At 55.3% G+C, this 20,555-nt stretch overlaps 1 protein-coding gene across 1 annotated transcript in view; it reads left to right on the plus strand.

Moving 5' to 3' along the window:
- LOC140460861 (GMP reductase 2-like) overlaps window positions 1-20,345 on the plus strand; it is a 33,299-nt gene extending 12,954 nt beyond the window's left edge. The window contains 4 exon segments of the mRNA XM_072555560.1: window positions 315-396; window positions 17,028-17,134; window positions 17,976-18,018; window positions 20,165-20,345. Of these exon segments, the coding sequence (XP_072411661.1) occupies window positions 315-396; window positions 17,028-17,134; window positions 17,976-18,018; window positions 20,165-20,328 (396 nt within the window). The 3' untranslated portion in view covers window positions 20,329-20,345.
- The last annotated feature ends 210 nt before the right edge of the window (window positions 20,346-20,555 follow it).

Genomic DNA, 20,555 nt, shown 5'->3' on the forward strand with positions numbered 1-20,555 from the left:
CCTATCCCTGTCCCCATCCACCTTTTCAATGCTGTCATTGTACCAGCCTCCACCCCCTTCCTCTGGCAGCTCATTCCACACACGCACCACCCTCTGGGTGAAAAGGTTGCCCCTTAGGTTCCTTTTGTATCTTTCCCCTCTCACCTTTGACCTATGCCGTCTCGTTTAGGACTGCCCTACCCCAGGGGAGTCGGGGGGGAGGGAGTTAAGCCGCAGCTTTTCAGTCTCCCCCCCCCCCCCCCCCCCGCCCCCCCAGTCCAGGCTGAGGGGTAAATCCCGATGGGTAATCTCTCCTGCTGCTTCCCTCTCCCCAGGCAGGAAACGTGGTGACGGGTGAGATGGTGGAGGAGCTCATCTTGGCCGGAGCCGACATCGTCAAAGTTGGGATTGGACCAGGTAATTACGAGCAAGAACGTGCCCGAGGGGACTGTCTGCTTACTCGGGAGGGATGTGCCAAGGTGCCTGCGTTTCAGGGTTGGCGCAGGAGGGGTCGCGGGTCCTCTTTGTTATTGCCGGTCAACACGATCACTCACCTTGGAGCTTTTTAAAAATCACTCAGGAGTTCTGGCTGTTGCTTTACCAGTCCAGTGTTTGTTGCACATCCCCAGTCCCCCCTGGAGGAGGCAGCGGTGAGCTGTCATCTTGAACACTGCAGTATCCGGGGGGTACAGGAGGGCTAACAGATGGGAGGGAGCAGTGAGCTGTCATCTTGGACACTGTAGTGTCCGGGGAGTACAGGAGGGCTCACAGATGGGAGGGAGCAGTGAGCTGTCATCTTGAACACTGTAGTGTCCGGGGGGTACAGGAGGGCTCACAGATGGGAGGGAGCAGTGAGCTGTCATCTTGAACACTGTAGTGTCCGGGGGGTACAGGAGGGCTCACAGATGGGAGGGAGCAGTGAGCTGTCATCTTGAACACTGCAGTGTCCGGGGGGTACAGGAGGGCTCACAGATGGGGGGGAGCAGTGAGCTGTCATCTTGAACACTGCAGTATCCGGGGGGTACAGGAGGGCTCACAGATGGGAGGGAGCAGTGAGCTGTCATCTTGAACACTGCAGTGTCCGGGGAGTACAGGAGGGCTCATAGATGGGGGGGAGCAGTGAGCTGTCATCTTGAACACTGCAGTATCCGGGGGGTACAGGAGGGCTCACAGATGGGAGGGAGCAGTGAGCTGTCATCTTGAACACTGCAGTATCCGGGGGGTACAGGAGGGCTCACAGATGGGAGGGAGCAGTGAGCTGTCATCTTGAACACTACAGTATCCGGGGGGTACAGGAGGGCTCACAGATGGGAGGGAGCAGTGAGCTGTCATCTTGAACACTGCAGTGTCCAAGCGGTAAAGGAGGGCTCACAGATGGGAGGGAGCAGTGAGCTGTCATCTTAAACACTGTCGTGTCCGGGGGTACAGGAGGGCTCACAGATGGGAGGGAGCAGTGAGCTGTCATCTTGAACACTGCAGTATCCGGGGGGTACAGGAGGGCTCACAGATGGGAGGGAGCAGTGAGCTGTCATCTTGAACACTGTAGTGTCCGGGGGATACAGGAGGGCTCACAGATGGGAGGGAGCAGTGAGCTGTCATCTTGAACACTGTAGTATCCGGGGGATACAGGAGGGCTCACAGATGGGAGGGAGCAGTGAGCTGTCATCTTGAACACTGTCGTATCCGGGGGGTACAGGAGGGCTCACAGATGGGAGGGAGCAGTGAGCTGTCATCTTGAACACTGTAGTATCCGGGGGGTACAGGAGGGCTCACAGATGGGAGGGAGCAGTGAGCTGTCATCTTGAACACTGTAGTATCCGGGGGGTACAGGAGGGCTCACAGATGGGAGGGAGCAGTGAGCTGTCATCTTGAACACTGTAGTATCCGGGGGGTACAGGAGGGCTCACAGATGGGAGGGAGCAGTGAGCTGTCATCTTGAACACTGCAATGTCCGGGGGGTACAGGAGGGCTCACAGATGGGAGGGAGCAGTGAGCTGTCATCTTGAACACTGTAGTGTCCGGGGAGTATAGGAGGGCTCACAGATGGGAGGGAGCAGTGAGCTGTCATCTTGAACACTGCAATGTCCGGGGGGTACAGGAGGGCTCACAGATGGGAGGGAGCAGTGAGCTGTCATCTTGAACACTGCAGTGTCCGGGGAGTACAGGAGGGCTCACAGATGGGAGGGAGCAGTGAGCTGTCATCTTGAACACTGCAGTGTCCGGGGAGTACAGGAGGGCTCACAGATGGGAGGGAGCAGTGAGCTGTCATCTTGAACACTGTAGTGTCCGGGGGATACAGGAGGGCTCACAGATGGGAGGGAGCAGTGAGCTGTCATCTTGAACACTGTAGTGTCCGGGGAGTACAGGAGGGCTCACAGATGGGAGGGAGCAGTGAGCTGTCATCTTGAACACTGTAGTGTCCGGGGGGTACAGGAGGGCTCACAGATGGGAGGGAGCAGTGAGCTGTCATCTTGAACACTGCAGTGTCCGGGGGGTACAGGAGGGCTACAGATGGGAGGGAGCAGTGAGCTGTCATCTTGAACACTGTAGTATCCGGGGGATACAGGAGGGCTCACAGATGGGAGGGAGCAGTGAGCTGTCATCTTGAACACTGTAGTGTCCGGGGAGTACAGGAGGGCTCACAGATGGGAGGGAGCAGTGAGCTGTCATCTTGAACACTGTAGTATCCGGGGAGTACAGGAGGGCTCACAGATGGGAGGGAGCAGTGAGCTGTCATCTTGAACACTGCAATGTCCGGGGGATACAGGAGGGCTCACAGATGGGAGGGAGCAGTGAGCTGTCATCTTGAACACTGCAGTATCCGGGGGATACAGGAGGGTTCACAGATGGGAGGGAGCAGTGAGCTGTCATCTTGAACACTGCAGTGTCCGGGGAGTACAGGAGGGCTCACAGATGGGAGGGAGCAGTGAGCTGTCATCTTGAACACTGCAGTGTCCGGGGGGTACAGGAGGGCTACAGATGGGAGGGAGCAGTGAACTGTCATCTTGAACACTGCAGTGTCCGGGGGTACAGGAGGGCTCACAGATGGGAGGGAGCAGTGAGCAGTCATCTTGAACACTGTAGTGTCCGGGGGGTACAGGAGGGCTCACAGATGGGAGGGAGCAGTGAGCTGTCATCTTGAACACTGCAGTATCCGGAGGTACAGGAGGGCTCACAGATGGGAGGGAGCAGTGAGCTGTCATCTTGAACACTGCAGTATCCGGAGGTACAGGAGGGCTCACAGATGGGAGGGAGCAGTGAGCTGTCATCTTGAACACTGCAGTATCCGGGGAATACAGGAGGGCTCACAGATGGGAGGGAGCAGTGAGCTGTCATCTTGAACACTGCAGTATCCGGGGGGTACAGGAGGGCTCACAGATGGGAGGGAGCAGTGAGCTGTCATCTTGAACACTGCAGTATCCGGGGGGTACAGGAGGGCTCACAGATGGGAGGGAGCAGTGAGCTGTCATCTTGAACACTGCAGTATCCGGGGAGTACAGGAGGGCTCACAGCTGGGAGGGAGCAGTGAGCTGTCATCTTGAACACTGTAGTGTCCGGGGAGTACAGGAGGGCTCACAGATGGGAGGGAGCAGTGAGCTGTCATCTTGAACACTGCAGTGTCCGGGGGATACAGGAGGGCTCACAGATGGGAGGGAGCAGTGAGCTGTCATCTTGAACACTGCAGTGTCCGGGGGATACAGGAGGGTTCACAGATGGGAGGGAGCAGTGAGCTGTCATCTTGGACACTGTAGTGTCCGGGGGCTACAGGAGGCCTCACAGATGGGAGGGAGCAGTGAGCTGTCATCTTGAACACTGCAGTATCCGGGGGGTACAGGAGGGCTCACAGATGGGAGGGAGCAGTGAGCTGTCATCTTGAACACTGCAGTGTCCAAGCGGTAAAGGAGGGCTCACAGATGGGAGGGAGCAGTGAGCTGTCATCTTGAACACTGTAGTGTCCGGGGGGTACAGGAGGGCTCACAGATGGGAGGGAGCAGTGAGCTGTCATCTTGAACACTGTAGTGTCCGGGGGATACAGGTGGGCTCACAGATGGGAGGGAGCAGTGAGCTGTCATCTTGAACACTGCAGTATCCGGGGGGTACAGGAGGGCTCACAGATGGGAGGGAGCAGTGAGCTGTCATCTTGAACACTAGTGTCCGGGGATACAGGAGGGCTCACAGATGGGAGGGAGCAGTCAGCTGTCATCTTGAACACTGTAGTATCCGGGGGATACAGGAGGGCTCACAGATGGGAGGGAGCAGTGAGCTGTCATCTTGAACACGAGTGTCCGGGGATACAGGAGGGCTCACAGATGGGAGGGAGCAGTCAGCTGTCATCTTGAACACTGTAGTATCCGGGGGATACAGGAGGGCTCACAGATGGGAGGGAGCAGTGAGCTGTCATCTTGAACACTGTAGTATCCGGGGGATACAGGAGGGCTCACAGATGGGAGGGAGCAGTGAGCTGTCATCTTGAACACTGTAGTATCCGGGGGATACAGGAGGGCTCACAGATGGGAGGGAGCAGTGAGCTGTCATCTTGAACACTGTAGTATCCGGGGGATACAGGAGGGCTCACAGATGGGAGGGAGCAGTGAGCTGTCATCTTGAACACTGTAGTGTCTGGGGGATACAGGAGGATTCACAGATGGGAGGGAGCAGTGAGCTGTCATCTTGAACACTGTAGTATCCGGGGGGTACAGGAGGGCTCACAGATGGGAGGGAGCAATGAGCTGTCATCTTGAAGACTGCAGTATCCGGGGGGTACAGGAGGGCTCACAGATGGGAGGGAGCAGTGAGCTGTCATCTTGAACACTGCAGTGTCCGGGGGGTACAGGAGGGCTCACAGATGGGAGGGAGCAGTGAGCAGTCATCTTGAACACTGTAGTGTCCGTGGGGTACAGGAGGGCTCACAGATGGGAGGGAGCAGTGAGCTGTCATCTTGGACACTGTAGTGTCCGGGGGTACAGGAGGGCTCACAGATGGGTGGGAGCAGTGAGCTGTCATCTTGAACACTGCAGTATCCGGGGGTTACAGGAGGGCTCACAGATGGGAGGGAGCAGTGAGCAGTCATCTTGAACACTGTAGTGTCCGGGGGATACAGGAGGGCTCACAGATGGGAGGGAGCAGTGAGCTGTCATCTTGAACACTGCAGTGTCCGGGGGGTACAGGAGGGCTCACAGATGGGAGGGAGCAATGAGCTGTCATCTTGAACACTGTAGTATCCGGGGGGTACAGGAGGGCTCACAGATGGGAGGGAGCAGTGAGCTGTCATCTTGAACACTGTAGTGTCCGGGGCGTACAGGAGGGCTCACAGATGGGAGGGAGCAGTGAGCTGTCATCTTGAACACTGTAGTGTCCAGGGGGTACAGGAGGGCTCACAGATGGGAGGGAGCAATGAGCTGTCATCTTGAACACTGCAGTATCCGGGGGTTACAGGAGGGCTCACAGATGGGAGGGAGCAGTGAGCAGTCATCTTGAACACTGTAGTATCCGGGGGATACAGGAGGGCTCACAGATGGGAGGGAGCAGTGAGCTGTCATCTTGAACACTGCAGTGTCCAAGCGGTAAAGGAGGGCTCACAGATGGGAGGGAGCAGTGAGCTGTCATCTTAAACACTGTCGTGTCCGGGGGTACAGGAGGGCTCACAGATGGGAGGGAGCAGTGAGCTGTCATCTTGAACACTGCAGTATCCGGGGGGTACAGGAGGGCTCACAGATGGGAGGGAGCAGTGAGCTGTCATCTTGAACACTGTAGTGTCCGGGGAGTACAGGAGGGCTCACAGATGGGAGGGAGCAGTGAGCTGTCATCTTGAACACTGTAGTGTCCGGTGGGTACAGGAGGGCTCACAGATGGGAGGGAGCAGTGAGCTGTCATCTTGAACACTGCAGTGTCCGGGGGGTACAGGAGGGCTCACAGATCGGAGGGAGCAGTGAGCTGTCATCTTGAACACTGTAGTATCCGGGGGGTACAGGAGGGCTCACAGATGGGAGGGAGCAGTGAGCTGTCATCTTGAACACTGCAGTATCCGGGGGGTACAGGAGGGCTCACAGATGGGAGGGAGCAGTGAGCTGTCATCTTGAACACTGTAGTATCCGGGGGGTACAGGAGGGCTCACAGATGGGAGGGAGCAGTGAGCTGTCATCTTGAACACTGCAGTATCCGGGGGATACAGGAGGGTTCACAGATGGGAGGGAGCAGTGAGCTGTCATCTTGAACACTGCAGTGTCCGGGGAGTACAGGAGGGCTCACAGATGGGAGGGAGCAGTGAGCTGTCATCTTGAACACTGCAGTGTCCGGGGGGTACAGGAGGGCTACAGATGGGAGGGAGCAGTGAGCTGTCATCTTGAACACTGCAGTATCCGGGGGGTACAGGAGGGCTCACAGATGGGAGGGAGCAGTGAGCTGTCATCTTGAACACTGTAGTGTCCGGGGGATACAGGAGGGCTCACAGATGGGAGGGAGCAGTGAGCAGTCATCTTGAACACTGTAGTGTCCGGGGGTACAGGAGGGCTCACAGATGGGAGGGAGCAGTGAGCAGTCATCTTGAACACTGTAGTGTCCGGGGGGTACAGGAGGGCTCACAGATGGGAGGGAGCAGTGAGCTGTCATCTTGAACACTGCAGTATCCGGGGAATACAGGAGGGCTCACAGATGGGAGGGAGCAGTGAGCTGTCATCTTGAACACTGCAGTATCCGGGGGGTACAGGAGGGCTCACAGATGGGAGGGAGCAGTGAGCTGTCATCTTGAACACTGCAGTATCCGGGGGGTACAGGAGGGCTCACAGATGGGAGGGAGCAGTGAGCTGTCATCTTGAACACTGCAGTATCCAGGGAGTACAGGAGGGCTCACAGATGGGAGGGAGCAGTGAGCTGTCATCTTGAACACTGCAGTATCCGGGGAGTACAGGAGGGCTCACAGATGGGAGGGAGCAGTGAGCTGTCATCTTGAACACTGCAGTGTCCGGGGGATACAGGAGGGCTCACAGATGGGAGGGAGCAGTGAGCTGTCATCTTGAACACTGCAGTGTCCGGGGGATACAGGAGGGTTCACAGATGGGAGGGAGCAGTGAGCTGTCATCTTGGACACTGTAGTGTCCGGGGGTTACAGGAGGCCTCACAGATGGGAGGGAGCAGTGAGCTGTCATCTTGAACACTGCAGTATCCGGGGGGTACAGGAGGGCTCACAGATGGGAGGGAGCAGTGAGCTGTCATCTTGAACACTGCAGTGTCCAAGCGGTAAAGGAGGGCTCACAGATGGGAGGGAGCAGTGAGCTGTCATCTTGAACACTGTAGTGTCCGGGGGTTACAGGAGGCCTCACAGATGGGAGGGAGCAGTGAGCTGTCATCTTGAACACTGTAGTATCCGGGGGATACAGGAGGGCTCACAGATGGGAGGGAGCAGTGAGCTGTCATCTTGAACACTGTAGTATCCGGGTGTGTAGGAGGGCTCACAGATGGGAGGGAGCAGTGAGCTGTCATCTTGAACACTGTAGTGTCTGGGGGATACAGGAGGATTCACAGATGGGAGGGAGCAGTGAGCTGTCATCTTGAACACTGTAGTATCCGGGGGGTACAGGAGGGCTCACAGATGGGAGGGAGCAATGAGCTGTCATCTTGAAGACTGCAGTATCCGGGGGGTACAGGAGGGCTCACAGATGGGAGGGAGCAGTGAGCTGTCATCTTGAACACTGTAGTATCCGGGGGGTACAGGAGGGCTCACAGATGGGAGGGAGCAATGAGCTGTCATCTTGAAGACTGCAGTATCCGGGGGATACAGGAGGGCTCACAGATGGGAGGGAGCAGTGAGCTGTCATCTTGAACACTGTAGTGTCCGTGGGGTACAGGAGGGCTCACAGATGGGTGGGAGCAGTGAGCTGTCATCTTGAACACTGCAGTATCCGGGGGTTACAGGAGGGCTCACAGATGGGAGGGAGCAGTGAGCAGTCATCTTGAACACTGTAGTGTCCGGGGGATACAGGAGGGCTCACAGATGGGAGGGAGCAGTGAGCTGTCATCTTGAACACTGCAGTGTCCGGGGGGTACAGGAGGGCTCACAGATGGGAGGGAGCAGTGAGCTGTCATCTTGAACACTGTCGTGTCCGGGGGTACAGGAGGGCTCACAGATGGGAGGGAGCAGTGAGCTGTCATCTTGAACACTGCAGTATCCGGGGGGTACAGGAGGGCTCACAGATGGGAGGGAGCAATGAGCTGTCATCTTGAACACTGTAGTATCCGGGGGGTACAGGAGGGCTCACAGATGGGAGGGAGCAGTGAGCTGTCATCTTGAACACTGTAGTGTCCGGGGCGTACAGGAGGGCTCACAGATGGGAGGGAGCAGTGAGCTGTCATCTTGAACACTGCAGTGTCCGGGGATACAGGAGGGCTCACAGATGGGAGGGAGCAGTGAGCTGTCATCTTGAACACTGTAGTATCCGGGGGGTACAGGAGGGCTCACAGATGGGAGGGAGCAGTGAGCTGTCATCTTGAACACTGTAGTATCCGGGTGTGTCGGAGGGCTCACAGATGGGAGGGAGCAGTGAGCTGTCATCTTGAACACTGTAGTGTCCGGGGGGGTACAGGAGGGCTCACAGATGGGAGGGAGCAGTGAGCTGTCATATTGAACACTGTAGTGTCCGGTGGGTACAGGAGGGCTCACAGATGGGAGGGAGCAGTGAGCTGTCATCTTGAACACTGTAGTATCCGGGTGTGTAGGAGGGCTCACAGATGGGAGGGAGCAGTGAGCTGTCATCTTGAACACTGTAGTATCCGGGTGTGTAGGAGGGCTCACAGATGGGAGGGAGCAATGAGCTGTCATCTTGAACACTGTAGTATCCGGGGGGTACAGGAGGGCTCACAGATGGGAGGGAACAGTGAGCTGTCATCTTGAACACTGTAGTATCCGGGGGGTACAGGAGGGCTCACAGATGGGAGGGAGCAGTGAGCTGTCATCTTGAACACTGTAGTATCCGGGGGGTACAGGATGGCTCACAGATGGGAGGGAGCAGTGAGCTGTCATCTTGAACACTGCAGTATCCAGGGGTACAGGAGGGCTCACAGATGGGAGGGAGCAGTGAGCTGTCATCTTGGACACTGCAGTGTCCGGGGGGTACAGGAGGGCTCACAGATGGGAGGGAGCAGTGAGCTGTCATCTTGAACACTGTAGTGTCCGGGGGGTACAGGAGGGCTCACAGATGGGAGGGAGCAGTGAGCTGTCAACTTGAACACTGTAGTGTCCGGGGAGTACAGGAGGGCTCACAGATGGGAGGGAGGGAGCTATCGGGATTTTGACCCAGCTACGCGGAAGGGCCTGCCGATGGATTTCCAAGTCAGAGTGACCCGGTGGGGATCTTGGCAGGAGCTGGTGGTGTTCTTCTGTGTCCAATAGCCTTGGGCAGTGGATAGGGTGGGTTTGGGAAGAGGACTCTGCAAGGGGACTTGGTGAGTTGCTGCAGTGCATCCTATAGATGGTCCCTTCTGAATGTTGGTTGAGGAGCGAGGAGGTGTTTGAAGCAGGGGATTGGAATACCAGTCAAGTGAGCGTTGTTGGAGCTGCAGTGTCCTGGGCCGTGGGTTTGGATCAGTATACAGGCCTGGCCACATAAGCATGGCAGATTTCCTTCATGGGAGGACATTATTGAAAATGGTGGTTCATGTGGTCTCGACAGGAGTTGGGAGGTCATGTTGCGGCTGTACAGGACATTGGTTAGGGCCACTGTTGGAATATTGCGTGTTGTTCCGCTCTCCTTCCCATGTTGTCAAACGTGAAAGGGTTCAGAAAAGATTTACAAGGATGTTGGAGGGTTTGAGCTACAGGGAGAGGCTGGACAGGCCGGGGCTGTTTTTCCCGGAGCGTCGGAGGCTGAGGGGGTGACCTTATAGAGGTTTATAAAATCATGAGGGGTATGGGTAGGGTAAATAGGCAAATTCTTTTCCCTGGGGTTGGGGAGTCCAGAACTAGAGGGAGATGGGAAAGATACAAAAGGGACCTAAGGGGCAACTTTTTCACTCAGAGGGTGGTTCGTGTATGGAATGAGCTGCCAGAGGAAGGGCTGGAGGCTGGCACAATTGCACCATTTAAGAGGCATTTGGATGGGTATATGAATAGGAAGGGTTTGGAGGGATACGGGCCGGGTACTGGCAGGTGGGACTAGATTGGGTTGGGATATCTGGGTCAGCATGGACGGGTTGGGCCGAAGGGTCTGTTTCCGTGCTGTCTCTATGACTATGATTAGACCAAGTTAAGAATCCCACAACGCCAGGTAAAAGTCCAACAGGTTTAATTGGAAGCACGAGCTTTCGAAGCGACGCTCCTTCATCAGGTGATGAAGGTAGTCACATGACAACCACCTGATGAAGGAGCAGCGCTCTGAAAGCTAGTGTGCTTCCAATTAAACCTGTTGGACCAAAACCTGGTGTTGTGGGATTTTTAACTATGTACATCCCAGTCCAACACCGGCATCTCCAAATCATGATTAGACCAGATTTTTATTGAATTCAAATTTTATCGTCATGTGCGATGGAATTCAAAACCATCTCCTAGGAATATTAGCCTGGGATTCTGGACTCTGACATAAACTCTTTGCTCCCACAGTCGCCCCCTGACTGTGTGTGTGTGTGTGTGAGAGAGAGGGACAGTGTGTGTGTGTGAGAGAGAGAGGGACAGTGTGTGTGTGAGAGAGAGAGGGACAGTGTGTGTGTGAGAGAGAGAGGAACAGTGTGTGTGTGTGTGTGAGAGAGAGAGGGACAGTGTGTGTGAGAGAGAGAGGGACAGTGTGTGGGAGAGAGAGAGGGACAGTGTGTGTGTGTGTGTGAGAGAGAGAGGGACAGTGTGTGTGTGTGTGAGAGAGAGAGAGGGACAGTGTGTGTGTGAGAGAGAGAGGGACAGTGTGTGTGTGAGAGAGAGAGGGACAGTGTGTGTGTGTGTGTGAGAGAGGGACAGTATGTGTGTGTGAGAGAGAGAGGGACAGTGTGTGTGTGTGAGAGAGAGAGGGACAGTGTGTGTGAGAGAGAGAAGGACAGTGTGTGTGTGTGAGAGAGTGAGAGAGAGAGGGACAGTGTGTGTGAGAGAGGGACAGTGTGTGTGTGTGAGAGAGAGAGGGACAGTGTGTGGGAGAGAGAGAGAGAGGGACAGTGTGTGGGAGAGAGAGAGGGACAGTGTGTGTGTGTGAGAGAGACAGAGGGACAGTGTGAGTGTGTGAGAGAGGAGGGACAGTGTGAGTGTGTGAGAGAGAGGGACAGTGTGTGTGAGAGAGAGAGACAGTGTGTGTGTGAGAGAGAGAGGGACTGTGTGTGTGTGAGAGAGAGAGGGACAGTGTGTGTGTGTGAGAGAGAGAGGGACAGTGTGTGTGTGTGTGATAGAGAGAGAGGGACAGTGTGTGTGTGTGAGAGAGAGGGACAGTGTGTGTGTGAGAGAGAGGGACAGTGTGTGTGTGTGAGAGAGAGGGACAGTGTGTGTGTGTGAGAGAGAGGGACAGTGTGTGTGTGAGAGAGAGAGGGACAGTGTGTGTGTGTGTGTGAGAGAGAGGGACAGTGTGTGTGTGAGAGAGAGAGGGACAGTGTGTGTGTGTGAGAGAGAGGGACAGTGTGTGTATGTGAGAGAGAGGGACGGTGTGTGTGTGAGAGAGAGAGGGACAGTGTGTGTGTGTGTGTGAGAGAGAGAGGGACAGTGTGTGTGTGTGTGAGAGAGAGGGACAGTGTGTGTGAGAGAGAGGGGGACTGTGTGAGAGAGAGAGAGAGAGGGACAGTGTGTGTGTGTGTGAGAGAGGGGGACAGTGTGTGTGTGAGAGAGAGAGGGACAGTGTGTGTGTGAGAGAGGGGGACAGTGTGTGTGAGAGAGAGAGAGGGACAGTGTGTGTGTGTGAGAGAGAGAGGGACAGTGTGTGTGTGAGAGAGAGGGACAGTGTGTGTGTGAGAGAGAGGGGGACAGTGTGTGTGAGAGAGAGGGGGACAGTGTGTGTGTGAGAGAGAGGGGGACTGTGTGTGAGAGAGAGGGGGACAGTGTGTGTGAGAGAGAGAGAGGGACAGTGTGTGTGAGAGAGAGAGAGGGACAGTGTGTGAGAGAGAGAGGGAGGGACAGTGTGTGTGAGAGAGAGAGAGGGACAGAGTGTGTGTGAGAGAGAGAGAGAGAGGGAGGGACAGTGTGTGTGTGTGTGTGTGTGTGTGTGAGAGAGAGAGGGACAGTGTGTGTGTGTGAGAGAGAGGGACAGTGTGTGTGTGTGTGAGAGAGAGGGACAGTGTGTGTGTGTGTGTGAGAGAGGGACAGTATGTGTGTGTGAGAGAGAGAGAGGGACAGTGTGTGTGTGTGAGAGAGAGAGGGACAGTGTGTGTGAGAGAGAGAAGGACAGTGTGTGTGTGTGAGAGAGTGAGAGAGAGAGGGACAGTGTGTGTGTGAGAGAGGGACAGTGTGTGTGTGAGAGAGAGAGAGGGACAGTGTGTGTGTGTGAGAGAGAGAGGGACAGTGTGTGTGTGTGAGAGAGAGAGGAACAGTGTGTGTGTGTGAGAGAGAGAGGGACAGTGTGTGGGAGAGAGAGAGAGAGGGACAGTGTGTGGGAGAGAGAGAGGGACAGTGTGTGTGTGTGAGAGAGAGAGGGACAGTGTGTGTGTGTGAGAGAGAGAGGGACAGTGTGTGGGAGAGAGAGAGGGACAGTGTGTGGGAGAGAGAGAGGGACAGTGTGTGTGTGTGTGAGAGAGAGAGGGACAGTGTGTGTGTGAGAGAGAGAGGGACAGTGTGTGTGTGAGAGAGAGAGGGACAGTGTGTGTGTGTGAGAGAGAGAGGGACAGTGTGTGTGTGTGAGAGAGACGGACAGTGTGTGTGTGAGAGAGAGACGGACAGTGTGTGTGTGAGAGAGAGACGGACAGTGTGTCTGTGAGAGAGAGACGGACAGTGTGTGTGTGAGAGAGAGACGGACAGTGTGTGTGTGTGTGAGAGAGGGACAGTGTGTGTGTGAGAGAGAGAGAGGGACAGTGTGTGTGAGAGAGAGAGAGAGGGGGGGACAGTGTGTGTGAGAGAGAGAGAGAGACAGAGGGACAGTGTGTGTGTGTGAGAGAGACAGAGGGACAGTGTGAGTGTGTGAGAGAGGAGGGACAGTGTGAGTGTGTGAGAGAGAGGGACAGTGTGTGTGAGAGAGAGAGGGACAGTGTGTGTGAGAGAGAGAGGGACTGTGTGTGTGTGAGAGAGAGAGAGGGGGGGGGACAGTGTGTGTGAGAGAGAGAGAGAGAGACAGAGGGACAGTGTGTGTGTGTGAGAGAGACAGAGGGACAGTGTGAGTGTGTGAGAGAGGAGGGACAGTGTGAGTGTGTGAGAGAGAGGGACAGTGTGTGTGAGAGAGAGAGACAGTGTGTGTGTGAGAGAGAGAGGGACTGTGTGTGTGTGAGAGAGAGAGGGACAGTGTGTGTGTGTGAGAGAGAGAGGGACAGTGTGTGTGTGTGTGATAGAGAGAGAGGGACAGTGTGTGTGTGTGAGAGAGAGGGACAGTGTGTGTGTGTGAGAGAGAGGGACAGTGTGTGTGTGTGAGAGAGAGGGACAGTGTGTGTGTGTGAGAGAGAGGGACAGTGTGTGTGTGAGAGAGAGAGGGACAGTGTGTGTGTGTGTGTGAGAGAGAGGGACAGTGTGTGTGTGAGAGAGAGAGGGACAGTGTGTGTGTGTGAGAGAGAGGGACAGTGTGTGTATGTGAGAGAGAGGGACGGTGTGTGTGTGAGAGAGAGAGGGACAGTGTGTGTGTGTGTGTGAGAGAGAGAGGGACAGTGTGTGTGTGAGAGAGAGAGAGGGACAGTGTGTGAGTGAGAGAGAGAGAGGGACAGTGTGTGTGTGAGAGAGAGAGGGACAGTGTGTGTGTGTGAGAGAGAGACGGACAGTGTGTGTGTGAGAGAGAGAGGGACAGTGTGTGTGTGTGTGAGAGAGGGACAGTGTGTGTGTGTGAGAGAGAGAGAGACAGAGGGACAGTGTGTGTGTGTGAGAGAGACAGAGGGACAGTGTGAGTGTGTGAGAGAGGAGGGACAGTGTGAGTGTGTGAGAGAGGAGGGACAGTGTGAGTGTGAGAGAGAGAGGGACAGTGTGTGTGTGTGAGAGAGAGAGGGACAGTGTGTGTGTGTGAGAGAGAGAGGGACAGTGTGTGTGTGTGAGAGAGAGGGGGACAGTGTGTGTGTGTGTGAGAGAGAGAGGGACAGTGTGTGTGTGTGAGAGAGAGGGGGACAGTGTGTGTGAGAGAGAGAGAGGGACAGTGTGTGTGTGAGAGAGAGAGGGATTGTGTGTGTGAGAGAGAGAGAGGGACTGTGTGTGTGTGAGAGAGAGAGGGACTGTGTGTGTGTGAGAGAGAGAGAGGGACTGTGTGTGTGTGAGAGAGGGGGACTGTGTGTGTGTGTGAGAGAGGGGGACTGTGTGTGTGTGTGAGAGAGGGAGGGACACTGTGTGTGTGCGAGAGAGAGAGGGACAGTGTGTGTGAGAGAGAGAGGGACAGTGTGTGTGAGAGAGAGAGGGACAGTGTGTGTGAGAGAGAGGGGGACAGTGTGTGTGAGAGAGAGAGGGACTGTGTGTGTGTGAGAGAGAGGGGGACTGTGTGAGAGAGAGAGAGAGAGAGGGACAGTGTGTGTGTGTGTGAGAGAGGGGGACAGTGTGTGTGTGAGAGAGAGAGGGACAGTGTGTGTGTGAGAGAGGGGGACAGTGTGTGTGTGAGAGAGAGGGGGACTGTGTGTGAGAGAGAGGGGGACAGTGTGTGTGAGAGAGAGAGAGGGACAGTGTGTGTGAGAGAGAGAGAGGGACAGTGTGTGAGAGAGAGAGGGAGGGACAGTGTGTGTGAGAGAGAGAGAGGGACAGAGTGTGTGTGAGAGAGAGAGAGAGAGGGAGGGACAGTGTGTGTGTGTGTGTGTGTGTGTGTGAGAGAGAGAGGGACAGTGTGTGTGTGAGAGAGAGGGACAGTGTGTGTGTGAGAGAGAGAGAGACAGAGGGACAGTGTGTGTGTGTGAGAGAGGAGGGACAGTGTGTGTGTGTGAGAGAGAGAGGGACAGTGTGTGTGTGTGAGAGAGAGAGGGACAGTGTGTGTGTGTGTGTGTGAGAGAGAGAGGGACAGTGTGTGTGTGTGAGAGAGAGAGGGACAGTGTGTGTGTGAGAGAGAGAGAGGGACAGTGTGTGTGTGTGTGAGAGAGAGGGACAGTGTGTGTGTGAGAGAGAGAGGGACAGTGTGTGTGTGTGTGTGAGAGAGAGGGACAGTGTGTGTGTGTGTGTGAGAGAGGGACTGTGTGTGTGTGAGAGAGAGAGGGACTGTGTGTGTGTGAGAGAGAGAGGGACAGTGTGTGTGTGTGTGAGAGAGAGGGACAGTGTGTGTGTGTGAGAGAGAGAGGGACAGTGTGTGTGTGTGAGAGAGAGAGGGACAGTGTGTGTGTGTGAGAGAGAGGGGGACAGTGTGTGTGTGTGTGAGAGAGAGAGGGACAGTGTGTGTGTGTGAGAGAGAGGGGGACAGTGTGTGTGAGAGAGAGAGAGGGACAGTGTGTGTGTGAGAGAGAGAGGGATTGTGTGTGTGAGAGAGAGAGAGGGACTGTGTGTGTGTGAGAGAGAGAGGGACTGTGTGTGTGTGAGAGAGAGAGAGGGACTGTGTGTGTGTGAGAGAGGGGGACTGTGTGTGTGTGTGAGAGAGGGAGGGACACTGTGTGTGTGCGAGAGAGAGAGGGACAGTGTGTGTGAGAGAGAGAGGGACAGTGTGTGTGAGAGAGAGAGGGACAGTGTGTGTGAGAGAGAGGGGGACAGTGTGTGTGAGAGAGAGAGGGACTGTGTGTGTGTGAGAGAGAGGGGGACTGTGTGAGAGAGAGAGAGAGAGGGACAGTGTGTGTGTGTGTGAGAGAGGGGGACAGTGTGTGTGTGAGAGAGAGAGGGACAGTGTGTGTGTGAGAGAGGGGGACAGTGTGTGTGAGAGAGAGAGAGGGACAGTGTGTGTGTGTGAGAGAGAGAGGGACAGTGTGTGTGTGAGAGAGAGGGACAGTGTGTGTGTGAGAGAGAGGGGGACAGTGTGTGTGAGAGAGAGGGGGACAGAGTGTGTGTGAGAGAGAGGGGGACAGTGTGTGTGTGAGAGAGAGGGGGACTGTGTGTGAGAGAGAGGGGGACAGTGTGTGTGAGAGAGAGAGAGGGACAGTGTGTGTGAGAGAGAGAGAGGGACAGTGTGTGAGAGAGAGAGGGAGGGACAGTGTGTGTGAGAGAGAGAGAGGGACAGAGTGTGTGTGAGAGAGAGAGAGAGAGGGAGGGACAGTGTGTGTGTGTGTGTGTGTGTGTGTGTGTGAGAGAGAGGGACAGTGTGTGTGTGAGAGAGAGGGACAGTGTGTGTGTGAGAGAGAGAGAGACAGAGGGACAGTGTGTGTGTGTGAGAGAGGAGGGACAGTGTGTGTGTGTGAGAGAGAGAGGGACAGTGTGTGTGTGTGAGAGAGAGAGGGACAGTGTGTGTGTGTGTGTGAGAGAGAGAGAGGGACAGTGTGTGTGTGTGAGAGAGAGAGGGACAGTGTGTGTGTGAGAGAGAGAGAGGGACAGTGTGTGTGTGTGTGAGAGAGAGGGACAGTGTGTGTGTGAGAGAGAGAGGGACAGTGTGTGTGTGTGTGAGAGAGAGGGACAGTGTGTGTGTGTGTGTGAGAGAGGGACAGTGTGTGTGAGAGAGAGAGGGACTGTGTGTGTGTGAGAGAGAGAGGGACAGTGTGTGTGTGTGTGAGAGAGAGGGACAGTGTGTGTGAGAGAGAGAGGGACTGTGTGTGTGTGAGAGAGAGAGGGACAGTGTGTGTGAGTGAGAGAGAGAGGGACAGTGTATGTGTGTGAGAGAGACAGTGTGTGTATGATTGACAAGTTTTGTGTAACTTTGAGTGCTTTCGGATGTGTCTGTCTAAGTCTGTACCTGCCTGTGAATGTGGGTCAGTGTATGTACCGACATGTTTGTCTGTCTTGTGTGTATATGTGTTTGCATGCACCCTGTCTGTCTGTCTGTCTGTCAAAGTCCTTATGTGCCATGGAGCTGTCGTTCTTCTGCCCCTAAATTGAGCTGGTTTGCCCTAACCATGGTATGTTCTTGTCTCCTCAGGCTCTGTGTGTACAACCCGGATAAAGACAGGGGTGGGCTACCCGCAGTTGAGTGCAATCATTGAGTGCGCAGATGCAGCCCACGGACTCAGTGGTCACATTATGTCGGTGAGCAGATAGAGGGGTGCACTGTCACATTCACTACCTCCTTGTAGATGCACTCACCTGGGATTAGCGTACACTGCCCCATATGTGTAACCCACCCCTGATGCGTTCCCAGCTCATTCTCGTTCCCATTCTGAAACATTACTCACTTTATGCTGGATGTTAATCACCACTTCATTCGAATTCCAACCTGTAATTCACTCCCAGGGGATATCTCTTATTCTCCCGGGGTATCTCTTATTCTGTATATAAACCACCCTGAACCTCTCGATTAGATTCCAGTCTGTAACTCCCTCCCGGGTATCTGTTATTCTGTATATAAACCACCCCGAACCCCTCGATTAGATTCCAGTCTGTAACTCCCTCCCGGGGTATCTGTTATTCTATATATAAACCACCCTGAACCCCTTGATTAGATTCCAGTCTGTAACTCCCTCCCGGGGTATCTGTTATTGTGTATATAAACCACCCCGAACCCCTCGATGAGATTCCAGTCTGTAACTCCCTCCCGGGGTATCTGTTATTCTGTATATAAACCACCCTGAACCCCTCGATTAGATTCCAGTCTGTAACTCCCTCCCGGGGTATCTGTTATTCTGTATATAAACCACCCCGAACCCCTCGATTAGATTCCAGTCTGTAACTCCCTCCCGGGTATCTGTTACTCGGTAAAATAATTGTTGAGAGCTGTCCGATGGTTCGGCGCCCGTACATTGATTTGTGAAGAGTGTTTGCAATAACCCACTCATTTGATGCCTCCGTGTGAGAGTGGTGTCTCCAGCACTGGGGTTCGTCTGAGCTGGTGTGTGATTATTCAGGCTTAACGTGGTGTTTCTCCCGGCAGGATGGAGGGTGCACCTGTCCCGGAGACGTAGCCAAAGCCTTTGGTGAGCCTCTGCCCGTTGTTGGCGCTCAGTGACGCGCTGGTGGGAAGGTGGGGAGTAGCAGAAGACGCTCCCCGAAAGAGTTTCTCTGCCGAACCCGCCTCACTTTGTCATGGTGTTGCACGTCCCCGTTGTCTGCCTGTCCTGTGGGAGGGGTGCGAGCCACCACAGACATGTCGCCTTCCCCCCCCGCCAACACACACACACACACACACACACACACACCCCCTTCCAGTTTATGTTCCCACAGGATTTCAATGGGTAAATCTACCTGAAGTGGGCCCGTCCGAAACCTGCTCAGCGTTATCCGATCGTGACTGAATCTGGCGCACCGTGGTCCAGCGCCCGTGACAACACCTGCTCCTCCCCTCTGTTTCCAACAGCCGCCCCGTCCTCTCTTGAACCCAGAGACAGCTCCCTGGGCCTCCCCCCTCAAAGGAGGAACTCGTTGGCAGGCAAACTGCAGAACGTGGCCCCTCACCGAGGGCCTTCGGGAGAGAAGCAAGTACAAACAAAGTTTGTCTTGGCTGATTTAGTACCGGACTGACCCCCTCTTCCCTCCTCCCCCCCCCACCTACCCCGCAGACTGATTCCTGTGTCCCAGCATCACAGCCGCCCCTCTACGGAACAGAGCAGGGCCCCTCTGTCCGATTCCCACAGCCTCCAGCAGTTGAAACGCGTCGTCTCACATCGCTCCCCCGCAATACAACCCACTCACCCGTGAGAATCGTGGAACGGCGACGGTGTGAGCAGACCATTCAGCCCATTGAATCCACGCCCCCCCTTCAAAGAGCGACCCATCCAGACCCACTCCCCCTACCCCAACTCTGCATTTCCCACAGCCCGTCCATCTCACCTCCGCATCTTTGGACTGCGGGAGGAAACCCACACAGATAGGCCGCTTTTGGAATACTGCGAGCAATTCTGGTCTCCTTCCTATCGGAAAGATGTTGTGAAACTTGAAAGGGTTCAGAAAAGATTTACAAGGATGTTGTCAGGGTTGGAGGGTCTGAGCTACAGGGAGAGGCTGAACAGGCTGGGGCTGTTTTCCCAGGAGCGTCGGAGGCTGAGGGGGGGACCTTATAGAGGTTTATAAAATCGTGAGGGGCGTGGATAGGGTAAATGGACAGTGTGGTGGGGGAGTCCAGAACTAGAGGGGTGTAGGTTTAGGGTGAGAGGGGAAAGGGAGCTGAGGGGTAACGTTCTCACCCAGAGGGTGGTACGTGTGTGGAATGAGCTGCCAGAGGAAGTGGTGGAGGCTGGTACAATGACAGCATTGAAAAGGTGGATGGGGGACAGGGATAGGAAGGGATATGGGCCAAGTGCTGGCAAATGGGGCTCGATTGGGTTGGGATATCGGGGTCAGCACGGACGGGTTGGGCCGAAGGGTCTGTTTCCGTGCTGTACATCTCTATGACTCTATGAACTGTTTTACAACACTAACTAACACAGGGAGGGACATAGAACAGGATGGGGACGTGGATAGGAAGGGTTTCGATTAGATTAGATTACATTACATTACAGTGTGGAAACAGGCCCTTCGGCCCAACAAGTCCACACCGCCCTGCCGAAGCACAACCCACCCATACCCCTACATTTACCCCTTACCTAACATTACAGGCAATTTACCCTGGCCAATTCACCTGACCTGCACATCTTTGGACTGTGGGAGGAAACCGGAGCACCCGGAGGAAACCCACGCAGACACAGGGAGAACGTGCAAACTCCACACAGTCAGTTGCCTGAGGCGGGAATTGAACCCGGGTCTCAGGCGCTGTGAGGCAGCAGTGCTAACCACTGTGCCACCGTGCCGCCCACAGAGAGGGATATGGGCCAAGTGCTGGCAAACGGGACTAGATTAGGATAGGGATATGTGGGTCAGCATGGACGAGTTGGACCAAAGGGTCTGTTTCCGTGCTGTCCATCTCTGTGTCTCTATGACATGGAGGGGGGGTTGGGGGGGGGGGGCAGGGGTGGTGAACGTGCAAACTCCACACAGACAGTCGCCCCGAAGGGTGGGATCAAACCCGGGGTCCCCTGGTGCCGTGAGGCAGCGGCGCCGAGCACCGAGCGAACGCTCTTCCTCCCAGTCTCTAACGGTTGGATTTCCTACGTCTCTCCCTAACCCCCCCCGCCCCCCCCATCCCAGGTGCCGGGGCGGACTTTGTTATGCTGGGCGGGATGTTCTCGGGCCACACCCAGAGCGGCGGTGAGGTCATCGAGACAAACGGCAAGAAGTACAAACTCTTCTACGGGATGAGCTCGGAGACAGCGATGAAGAAGCACGCTGGGGGTGTGGCTGATTACAGGTAACAGTCCGCGCAGCAGAGCGAGTTCCAAGGGTGGTCGGGTAAGACAGGCCCCGGGTTAGATAGGCCCCCGCCCCCAGCGCCAACATTCAACCACCTTCAGCTGCTCCATCGCTGACCTCCCCCTCCCCCTCCCTCAGAAGGTCAGGAATGAGGGGGATGTTCACACAACTTTTCAGCACCATTCACCACTCCTCAGATACTGAAGTGTGATCCATGTCCCAACGCAGC

This window comes from Chiloscyllium punctatum, chromosome 36, assembly GCF_047496795.1.
Source record: "Chiloscyllium punctatum isolate Juve2018m chromosome 36, sChiPun1.3, whole genome shotgun sequence".
NCBI lineage: Eukaryota > Metazoa > Chordata > Chondrichthyes > Orectolobiformes > Hemiscylliidae > Chiloscyllium > Chiloscyllium punctatum.